Below are 12,082 nucleotides of genomic sequence, written 5' to 3'. Positions count from 1 at the left end.
TCTAGTAGCTACAGGGAGATACAGAACACACTGTCTAGTAGCTACAGGGAGATACAGAACACACTGTCTAGTGGCTACAGGGAGATACAGAACACACTGTCTAGTGGCTACAGGGAGATACAGAACACACTGTCTAGTAGCTACAGGGAGATACAGAACACACTGTCTAGTAGCTACAGGGAGATACAGAACACACTGTCTAGTAGCTACAGGGAGATACAGAACACACTGTCTAGTAGCTACAGGGAGATACAGAACACACTGTCTAGTAGCTACAGGGAGATACAGAACACACTGTCTAGTAGCTACAGGGAGATACAGAACACACTGTCTAGTAGCTACAGGGAGATACAGAACACACTGTCTAGTAGCTACAGGGAGATACAGAACACACTGTCTAGTAGCTACAGGGAGATACAGAACACACTGTCTAGTAGCTACAGGGAGATACAGAACATACTGTCTAGTGGCTACAGGGAGATACAGAACACACTGTCTAGTAGCTACAGGGAGATACAGAACACACTGTCTAGTAGCTACAGGGAGATACAGAACACACTGTCTAGTGGCTACAGGGAGATACAGAACACACTGTCTAGTAGCTACAGGGAGATACAGAACATACTGTCTAGTAGCTACAGGGAGATACAGAACACACTGTCTAGTGGCTACAGGGAGATACAGAACACACTGTCTAGTAGCTACAGGGAGATACAGAACACACTGTCTAGTAGCTACAGGGAGATACAGAACACACTGTCTAGTAGCTACAGGGAGATACAGAACATACTGTCTAGTAGCTACAGGGAGATACAGAACACACTGTCTAGTAGCTACAGGGAGATACAGAACACACTGTCTAGTAGCTACAGGGAGATACAGAACATACTGTCTAGTGGCTACAGGGAGATACAGAACACACTGTCTAGTAGCTACAGGGAGATACAGAACATACTGTCTAGTGGCTACAGGGAGATACAGAACATACTGTCTAGTAGCTACAGGGAGATACAGAACATACTGTCTAGTGGCTACAGGGAGATACAGAACACACTGTCTAGTGGCTATGATAAATAATAAGATGCTATGATAATAAGATGCTATGATAAATAATAAGATGCTATGATAATAAGATGCTATGATAAATAATAAGATGCTATGATAATAAGATGCTATGATAAATAATAAGATGCTATGATAATAAGATGCTATGATAAATAATAAGATGCTATGATAAATAATAAGATGCTATGATAAATAATAAGATGCTATGATAGATAATAAGATGCTATGATAGATAATAAGATGCTATGATAAATAATAAGATGCTATGATAGATAATAAGATGCTATGATAAATAATAAGATGCTATGGTAAATAATAAGATGCTATGATAGATAATAAGATGCTATGATAGATAATAAGATGCTATGATAGATAATAAGATGCTATGGTAAATAATAGGTTGTACCTGGTCGTTTCCAACTTTAGCTCGCGGCCAGGAGACGTCTAGCAGAGCCTGCAGAGCTTTCAGACAGGAAGTGATGTTCTCCATCTGCTCCTCAGAATGAGGACAACACAGAAACTCCACACTGATACCTACACACACACACGCACGCACACACACACGCACACGCACACGCACACACACGCACGCACACACGCACACACACACGCACGCACACGCACACACACACACACACACACACGCACACACACACACACACAATTAGCATAGGAACAGAATTGCATGCTGATGTGTACAATACCAGGTCCTAACTATCTACCCAGTATAAGATGCAGTCAGCTACTAGCCAATGAGCTAGCGAGTCAGTTAGCCAATCAACTAGCCAGTCAGTTAGCCAGCCAGCAAGCCAGTATGTTAGTCAGCCAGCTAGCCAGTCAGTTAGCTGGTCAGTTAACCAGCCAGCAAGCCAGTAAGTTAACCAGCCAGCTAGCCAGTATGTTAGCCAGCCAGCTAGCCAGTCAGTTAGCCAGCCAGCAAGCCAGTATGTTAGCCAGCCAGCAAGCCAGTATGTTAGCCAGCCAGCTAGCCAGTCAGTTAGCTGGTCAGTTAGCCAGCCAGCAAGCCAGTAAGTTAGCCAGCCAGCAAGCCAGTATGTTAGCCAGCCAGCTAGCCAGTCAGTTAGCCAGCGAGCTAGCCAGTAAGTTAGCCAGTCAGCTAGCCAGTCAGTTAGCCAGCGAGCTAGCCAGTAAGTTAGCCAGTCAGTTAGCCAGCGAGCTAGCCAGTCAGTTAGCCAGTCAGTTAGCCAGCGAGCTAGCCAGTAAATTAGCCAGCCAGCTAGTCAGTCAGTTAGCCAGTGTGTTATATTACAGTATCTACACAGTATTAAATGTAGAGTGTTGTGTTCCACTACCTACCCAGTATCAGATGTAGAGTGTTGTGTTCCACTACCTACCCAGTATCAGATGTAGTGTTGTGTTCCACTACCTACCCAGTATCAGATGTAGTGTTGTGTTCCACTACCTACCCAGTATCAGCTACTAGCCAATGAGCTAGCGAGTCAGTTAGCCAATCAACTAGCCAGTCAGTTAGCCAGCCAGCAAGCCAGTAAGTTAACCAGCCAGCTAGCCAGTATGTTAGCCAGCCAGCTAGCCAGTCAGTTATCTGGTCAGTTAACCAGCCAGCAAGCCAGTAAGTTAACCAGCCAGCTAGCCAGTCAGTTAGCTGGTCAGCAAGCCAGTCAGTTAGCCAGCCAGCAAGCCAGTATGTTAGCCAGCCAGCTAGCCAGTCAGTTAGCCAGCGAGCAAGCCAGTAAGTTAGCCAGCCAGCAAGCCAGTATGTTAGCCAGCCAGCTAGCCAGTCAGTTAGCCAGCGAGCAAGCCAGTAAGTTAGCCAGCCAGCAAGCCAGTATGTTAGCCAGCCAGCTAGCCAGTCAGTTAGCCAGCGAGCTAGCCAGTCAGTTAGCCAGCGAGCTAGCCAGTCAGTTAGCCAGCGAGCTAGCCAGTAAGTTAGCCAGTCAGCTAGCCAGTCAGTTAGCCAGTCAGTTAGCCAGCGAGCTAGCCAGTAAATTAGCCAGCCAGTTAGTCAGTCAGTTAGCCAGTGTGTTATATTACAGTATCTACACAGTATTAAATGTAGAGTGTTGTGTTCCACTACCTACCCAGTATCAGATGTAGAGTGTTGTGTTCCACTACCTACCCAGTATCAGATGTAGAGTGTTGTGTTCCACTACCTACCCAGTATCAGATGTAGAGTGTTGTGTTCCACTACCTACCCAGTATCAGATGTAGTGTTGTGTTCCACTACCTACCCAGTATCAGATGTAGTGTTGTGTTCCACTACCTACCCAGTATCAGATGTAGAGTGTTGTGTTCCACTACCTACCCAGTATCAGATGTAGAGTGTTGTGTTCCACTACCTACCCAGTATCAGATGTAGAGTGTTGTGTTCCACTACCTACCCAGTATCAGATGCAGTCTGTCGGTGCTAATGTCCTCTGGGGTCTTGACCGCAGCCAGACCGGTCTGTCCCATGGAGGTGGGGGTGACCGGTCTGGACAGGCTGGCTGGCCCGTCATCTGCCATCACAAAACCTGACACACGTTCACGTTCAGATTCAGAGTTTTATCAATGATACAGTTTTCATACAAAATCATAATTACAGTCCTAAATCCTAAATCCTAAACTAAGTATTACTTGATGGTCGGCGTACAACCTAATTTACACAAGATAATAATTCATACCATATACAAAGAAACAAACAATCCACAGATCAAACAAAAATAACAATAATAACAAAGAAGAAAAGAAAAGATCTCACTATTCAGATTCACATTTGAATTTCATACGGACAATTTTTTTTTTTTATAATTCTTTTTTAATTGACAAACACTATTACATCCCTCGCTATGGAGAGAATTCCACAACTTTACACCAATAACTGAAGGACACATCTGTTTAAGTGTGGTACGTGCAAACTGATGTTTAAAATAAATGTTTTATGTAATTCAGTTACATCTTATCAATCAATCAATCACACCATAAATAAATATATTTTTCACTGTTATTCATTCAATCAAAATCAACCAATCAATAATTTCTTTCAAAATGTCACTGTATATCAATGAATGACCGATCCATGAACCAGACCTGTGCTGTGCAGCCAGAGGGCGCTGGCGTGGAGGAGAGGAGCCCAGGAGGCCAGGTAGTGACCCCTGGCCTGGTCCACCGTCTCTGCCGTGTAGAACCACCCACCTGCAGGTCAGAGAGTAGTGATGCACCGATGTGGAAATTGTGGCCGATACCGATAACAGATATTAATATTGCTGTTCTGGCCGATACCGATATTTACAGATGTCGATTATCGGCTGCCCCCTCCCCTCACTGGAGGGACTACACAACTCCCGCTGCCTCAAAAAAGCAGTAAAAATACTGAAGGACCCACACCACCCGGGCAACAAGCACCTCGTGCGGCTGCGCTCGGGCAGGCGTTTCAGCGTCATGCCCACCCGGACCAACAGACTGAAGTTTAGTTTTTACCCCAGGGCCATATGTGCACTAAACTCAGCTAAATTTTAAAACAACAGTCTCCCTTGCACCCCCCCCCCCCCACGCACACACAACATTAGGGATAGTGCAATTATCTTTTACACGCCCCTGTTTATATTAATGTTATTTATGCCCCACCCCTGTTTTTATATTTAATACTGTGTTTAGGACTGTTTTAATTTTTTTACTAGCACCTAGGGTTGCATTTTTAAATTTCGTTGTAACAACTGTAACAATGACAATAAAGATCTATTATATTCTATTCTATCTCTGTATAGAAAACACTTTTTTATGATAATCAAATAAAGAGCTATTTTCCAAAACGCATTTTTTTTGTTTTTACTTTTGTAATTTATTTTCAGAAATGACTGATATTTTTAAACAATTTAAGACCAAAACATGTTAGATAAAAAAAATAAAAAAAAAATAAATATATATATATTCTTTTAAATTGGTCCTATTTTGACATCGGAACGATACCGATGTGTAAAAAAATTACCATATCGGCAGCCAATATATATGGTCTGGAGGTCAGAGAGTTAGTCTGGAGGTCAGAGGTCAGAGAGTTAGTCTGGAGGTCAGAGAGTTAGTCTGGAGGTCAGAGGTCAGAGAGTTAGTCTGGAGGTCAGAGTGTTAGTCTGGAGGTCAGAGAGTTAGTCTGGAGGTCAGAGAGTTAGTCTGGAGGTCAGAGTGTTAGTCTGGAGGTCAGAGGTCAAAACACAGAACCAAGCCAAAGACAGAGTTTTTAACGCTGGGATGAAAGGAATTTTCTGACATTAATATGGGTCACTGACATTAATATGGACGTAAAACAAGGACAGTTTCAAAAAGATAATCCGGAAGGAAATCATTATGTCATGCATGAGTGTAGCTGCAGCCATGTTATCCAAACTTCTTCTGTTTACTTTGTGTGTTTTTTTAAAGGTATGGTGAAATGGATTCACCTATGAGACCTTTTGTTTTATTTTCTATTGATTATGGATGTGATATATGACTGCGTTACACTGAATGTTTCATATTTGTATGTGTATATCTGTGAGGACCCCAGGAAGAATAGTCAACACGTTGATGATGACTAATGGGGATCCTAATAAACATAATTTTTTTTTTTTTTTGATCCACTTTTTCTCCCATTTTTCTATATTTTCTCCCATCCCAATTTCGTATCATCCAATTCAACCCTCCCCTGTCACGAACGCTGTTTCTTGCCTCCCACAAGCCGGCTGCAATGTGGACTAAGTCATACATAGCACAAGTCCCCTCCGGTACTTGAGGTAACAGCAGTCGCATCTTTTCACCTGCGCAGCTCGATCTCTCGGTGTCGAGGAGTAACGCGTGGGAGGCTCACGCTGCCCCCGACACTTCCTGATTCTACTGCGCAGGCGCACCAACCGACTTGTAGGAGTCGCTTGTTCACAACGTTCGATCCCCACCCTTCAGTTTTCCCTCCCCGTAATACGGCCAATGTGTATTACTGCGGACGACCAGCTAAACTGAAAACAATGTGGAGAGCTGGATTCGAACACGCGAATCCTAGCGTCTCCACACTGGTGGCGAGTGCCTTGCCCACTACACCACCTAGCCGCCCTCTAATAAACATAAACATATACACTTGAAAATAACAATGTATGGCCCCTTGGTCTACCCCACCCTCTCCTCTCTAAGTCTCTGCCTCCATCTCTCCGTTCCTCTCCTCCTATCTCTCCGTCCATCCTTCCATCTCTCCATCCTTCCTCCTATGTCCTCTCTCTATCCCTCCATCCCTCCCCTCCACCTCCATCTCACCATTGGCTGGCAGCTGTGATGCGTAGTCCTGTGGGAGGGTCAAAAGAGCGTAGTCCTGTAAGGCGGCCAACCACAGTCGGCTCAGGGTGGACAGGTCCGATTGGACCAGCTTCAGCAGGCCCGCCCCTCCGGCACCGGAACCGGAGCTCTCATTGGCCGGTTCGGAGGCCGACAGGTCAGCCAACCTACCGGAAGGGCTGTCCTTCTCTCTGCTGCTCTGCACGGCTACGATGTAGACCTGAGAGAGGGAAACATCAACAGTTTATCTGCTAAGTGTTCATTCTCAATTATTTGTCGACAGGTTGGATAAGACAACCTCCTAATGGAAAATGTTTTTAAACATTAGACTTTTTTTTATTATCTTTTTTCTCCCTTCTTTTTCTGTTTTTCTCCCCTCCCAATGTTAGTCGTTATGCCAATTCCCAATCCCCTTCCTGGTCGTTGCGCACTCTACCCCCTACCGTCGGTCTGGGAGGGCGGAGACTATCACATGCTTCCTCCGACACGTGTACCCAGCTCACCGCTTCTTTTCACCTGGCAGCGCGGACTCTCACTGGGAGAGTGTAACGTGTGGAAGGTCACACTACCTCTCGTAGATCCTTCCCTTGCTGTGCAGGCGCTCCGACCGAACTGTAGGAGTCGCTGTTTACAACGACCAGGACCCACCCACGCCGGCTTTCCCACCCTCTAACACTGCCAATTGTGTTAGTATGGACGGTCGGCCAAGCCGGAGGCACCACAGCTGGATTCGATCCCACTGTCTCTGTGGTGGTAGACAGACGCTTAGTCCGCTGCGCTACCCGGCCGCCCTTAAACATTAGACTTTTGAAGAAAATCTATTCCCTGAATTGAAAGTGAAATGAACACAGTCTTGTTGGGTATTGCTGGTCTAAAGACTGGTCCTACTGGTCCTGTAGATAGATCCTGACTGGTATACTGGTCGTGGAGATAGATCCTGACTGGTATACTGGTCCTGTAGATAGATCCTGACTGGTCCTACTGGTCGTGTAGATAGATCCTGACTGGTATACTGGTCATGTAGATAGATCCTGACTGGTATACTGGTCATGTAGATAGATCCTGACTGGTATACTGGTCATGTAGATAGATCCTGACCGGTTCTACTGGTCCTGTAGATAGACCATGACTGGACCTAGGGCTGAGCGATATGGCCTAAAAATAAAATCTCCGATTTTTTTCACACCACATCCGATTTACGATTTTAATCGATTTTTTTCTATAGAAATCATTCAAATAAGCTTTGTTTTTATTTGACACAAACATTTTCAAACCAAGATGAATTTCCCTATTGGGATTGAAGTGCAAACCTAACGTTCACCAATTTTCATATCTTAATATATATATATATATATATATATATATATATATATATATATATATATATATATATATATATATATATATATAAAAGGTTACTCTTTATCAAACAAAGATGAATGTCCCTATTGGGATTAATAAAGTGCAAATCTAACTTTCACCAAACATCCCTTTTTGTAAAATAAAAGGAGACTCTTTTTTTACAAAGGGTGCTCGATACCGATTGAAAATCATCCTAAATCATTCATTCGAATTAATCTATAAAATCGATTAGCCGCCCAGCCCTAACTGGACCAGGTGATGGTGGACCCACCTCGGCCCAGGCCTGCAGCACAGCCAGGGTTTCCATGGTAGCAGTTGCCTCGTTGTACAGCTGACTGGGCAGGTCCCTCCCACCCTGGACGTGAGCCACTGAGGAGACCAGCATCTGACTGGGCATGTCCCTCCCCCTCTGGACCTTAGCCAATGAAGAGGCCAGCAGCTGATGGACACGCCTCAGGTCCCGTAGGTCACTGACCACACCGCTGGCGATCCAAGCGCTGCAAACCTGACGGGACGGAGAGAGAAACACAAATCAGAGTGAGGTCATCATGAGCTGGTCATTCAGATGGTGTTATTCTGCCTGTTGTTCTGACTCTGATGGTGTTATTCTGCCTGTTGTTCTGACTCTGATGGTGTTATTCTGCCTGTTGTTCTGACTCTGATGGTGTGTTCTGACTGTTGTTTTGACTCTGATGGTGTTATTCTGCCTGTTGTTCTGACTCTGATAGTGTGTTCTGACTGTTGTTCTGACTCTGATGGTGTGTTCTGCCTGTTGTTCTGACTCTGATGGTGTTATTCTGCCTGTTGTTCTGACTCTGATGGTGTTATTCTGCCTGTTGTTCTGACTCTGATGGTGTTATTCTGCCTGTTGTTCTGACTCTGATGGTGTGTTCTGACTGTTGTTCTGACTCTGATGGTGTGTTCTGCCTGTTGTTCTGACTCTGATGGTGTTATTCTGCCTGTTGTTCTGACTCTGATGGTGTGTTCTGCCTGTTGTTCTGACTCTGATGGTGTTATTCTGCCTGTTGTTCTGACTCTGATGGTGTTATTCTGCCTGTTGTTCTGACTCTGATGGTGTTATTCTGCCTGTTGTTCTGACTCTGATGGTGTATTCTGCCTGTTGTTCTGACTCTGATGGTGTGTTCTGCCTGTTGTTCTGACTCTGATGGTGTATTCTGCCTGTTGTTCTGACTCTGATGGTGTGTTCTGCCTGTTGTTCTGACTCTGATGGTGTTATTCTGCCTGTTGTTCTGACTCTGATGGTGTTATTCTGCCTGTTGTTCTGACTCTGATGGTGTGTTCTGCCTGTTGTTCTGACTCTGATGGTGTGTTCTGACTGTTGTTCTGACTCTGATGGTGTGTTCTGCCTGTTGTTCTGACTCTGATGGTGTGTTCTGACTGTTGTTCTGACTCTGATAGTGTGTTCTGCCTGTTGTTCTGACTCTGATGGTGTTATTCTGCCTGTTGTTCTGACTCTGATGGTGTTATTCTGCCTGTTGTTCTGACTCTGATGGTGTGTTCTGCCTGTTGTTCTGACTCTGATGGTGTGTTCTGCCTGTTGTTCTGACTCTGATGGTGTTATTCTGCCTGTTGTTTTGACTCTGATGGTGTTATTCTGCCTGTTGTTCTGACTCTGATGGTGTGTTCTGCCTGTTGTTCTGACTCTGATGGTGTTATTCTGCCTGTTGTTCTGACTCTGATGGTGTTATTCTGCCTGTTGTTCTGACTCTGATGGTGTGTTCTGCCTGTTGTTCTGACTCTGATGGTGTGTTCTGCCTGTTGTTCTGACTCTGATGGTGTTATTCTGCCTGTTGTTTTGACTCTGATGGTGTTATTCTGCCTGTTGTTCTGACTCTGATGGTGTTATTCTGCCTGTTGTTCTGACTCTGATGGTGTGTTCTGACTGTTGTTCTGACTCTGATAATGTGTTCTGCCTGTTGTTTTGACTCTGATGGTGTGTTCTGACTGTTGTTCTGACTCTGATGGTGTTATTCTGCCTGTTGTTCTGACTCTGGTGGTGTGTTCTGGCTGTTGTTTTGACTCTGATGGTGTATTCTGCCTGTTGTTTTGACTCTGATGGTGTTATTCTGCCTGTTGTTCTGACTGATGGTGTGTTCTGACTGTTGTTCTGACTCTGATGGTGTGTTCTGACTGTTGTTCTGACTCTGATGGTGTGTTCTGACTGTTGTTCTGACTCTGATGGTGTATTCTGCCTGTTGTTCTGACTCTGATAGTGTATTCTGTCTGTTGTTCTGACTCTGATAATGTTATTCTGCCTGTTGTTCTGACTCTGATGGTGTGTTCTGACTGTTGTTCTGACTCTGATAATGTGTTCTGACTGTTGTTCTGACTCTGATGGTGTATTCTGCCTGTTGTTCTGACTCTGATAGTGTATTCTGTCTGTTGTTCTGACTCTGATGGTGTGTTCTGACTGTTGTTCTGACTCTGATGGTGTGTTCTGACTGTTGTTCTGACTCTGATGGTGTTATTCTGCCTGTTGTTTTGACTCTGATGGTGTGTTCTGACTGTTGTTCTGACTCTGATGGTGTTATTCTGCCTGTTGTTCTGACTCTGATGGTGTGTTCTGACTGTTGTTCTGACTCTGATGGTGTTATTCTGCCTGTTGTTTTGACTCTGATGGTGTGTTCTGACTGTTGTTCTGACTCTGATGGTGTGTTCTGCCTGTTGTTCTGACTCTGATGGTGTTATTCTGCCTGTTGTTCTGACTCTGGTGGTGTGTTCTGCCTGTTGTTTTGACTCTGATGGTGTGTTCTGACTGTTGTTTTGACTCTGATGGTGTATTCTGCCTGTTGTTTTGACTCTGATGGTGTATTCTGCCTGTTGTTTTGACTCTGATGGTGTGTTCTGGCTGTTGTTTTGACTCTGATGGTGTGTTCTGCCTGTTGTTTTGACTCTGATGGTGTGTTCTGTCTGTTGTTCTGACTCTGATGGTGTTATTCTGCCTGTTGTTCTGACTCTGATGGTGTGTTCTGACTGTTGCTTTGACTCTGATAATGTATTCTGACTATTGCTTTGACTCTGATAGTGTATTCTGCCTGTTGTTTTGACTCCGATGGTGTTATTCTGCCTGTTATTTTGACTCTGATAGTGTATTCTGCCTGTTGTTCTGACTCTGATAGTGTATTCTGCCTGTTGTTTTGACTCTGATAGTGTATTTTGCCTGTTGTTTTGACTCTGATAGTGTATTTTGCCTGTTGTTTTGACTCTGATAGTGTATTCTGCCTGTTGTTTTGACTCTGATGGTGTTATTCTGCCTGTTGCTTTGACTCTGATAGTGTATTCTGCCTGTTGTTTTGACTCTGATAGTGTATTCTGCCTGTTGTTTTGACTCTGATGGTGTGTTCTGACTGTTGTTTTGACTCTGATAATGTATTCTGACTATTGTTTTGACTCTGATGGTGTATTCTGACTATTGTTTTGACTCTGATAGTGTATTCTGCCTGTTGTTTTGACTCTGATAGTGTATTCTGCCTGTTGTTTTGACTCTGATAATGTATTCTGCCTGTTGCTTTGACTCTTAGTGTGTTCTGACTGTTGCTTTGACTCTGATAGTGTATTCTGCCTGTTGTTTTGCCTCTGATAGTGTTATTTTGCCTGTTTTGACTCTGATAGTGTGTTCTGCCTGTTGTTTTCACTCTGATAGTGTGTTATGCCTGTTGTTTTCACTCTGATAGTGTATTCTGACTGTTATTTTGACTCTGATAGTGTATTCTGCCTGTTGTTTTGACTCTGATGGTGTATTCTGCCTGTTGTTTTGACTCTGATGGTGTGTTCTGACTGTTATTTTGACTCCGATATAATAGTCTGACTGTTGCTTTGACTCTGATAGTGTATTCTGTCTGTTGTTCTGACTCTGATAGTGTATTCTGTCTGTTGTTTTGACTCTGATAGTGTGTTCTGCCTGTTGTTTTATTTTAGCGTTAAGTTTAAATGGTCTCATGTATTTTAGTGTTAAGTTTAAGTGGTCTCATGTATTTTAGTGTTAAGTTTAAATGGTCTCATGTATTTTTTAGTGTTACGTTTAAATGGTCTCATGTATTTTAGAGTTAAGTTTAAATGGTCTCATGTATTTTAGAGTTAAGTTTAAATGGTCTCATGTATTTTAGAGTTAAGTTTAAATGGTCCGTCACTAAACCAGGACTGACCTGACAGGCCTTCGCTGTGACATCAGGAGGGGCGTCTGCAGTGAAGGCTGGTCTGAGAGCAGCTCCTACCTGGAGACAGAGAACACATAGGGACCAGTAGGACACGGAGATGAGGAAGATACATGCACACACACATACATACATACATACATACATGCACACACACATGCACACACACACACACACACATACGTACATACATACACACTTTCATACACATACACACACACTTTCATACA

General features: G+C 43.9%; 1 protein-coding gene across 1 annotated transcript in view; it reads right to left on the bottom strand.

Moving 5' to 3' along the window:
* The window catches only part of heatr5a (HEAT repeat containing 5a), a gene marked incomplete at its 5' end in the record, with an annotated part of 101,205 nt that overhangs the window by 44,689 nt on the left and 44,434 nt on the right, over positions 1–12,082 (bottom strand). The window contains 6 exons of the mRNA XM_084308556.1: positions 1,472–1,599; positions 3,426–3,557; positions 4,114–4,218; positions 6,298–6,535; positions 7,949–8,182; positions 11,844–11,912. Of these exons, the coding sequence (XP_084164682.1) occupies positions 1,472–1,599; positions 3,426–3,557; positions 4,114–4,218; positions 6,298–6,535; positions 7,949–8,182; positions 11,844–11,912 (906 nt within the window). The remainder of the gene's footprint in view (positions 1–1,471; positions 1,600–3,425; positions 3,558–4,113; positions 4,219–6,297; positions 6,536–7,948; positions 8,183–11,843; positions 11,913–12,082) is intronic.

The sequence above is a fragment of the Notolepis coatsorum genome (genome assembly GCF_963971535.1).
Source record: "Notolepis coatsorum genome assembly, chromosome: 2".
Lineage (NCBI taxonomy): Eukaryota > Metazoa > Chordata > Actinopteri > Aulopiformes > Paralepididae > Notolepis > Notolepis coatsorum.
This window is presented reverse-complemented; position numbering and strand designations above follow the sequence as displayed.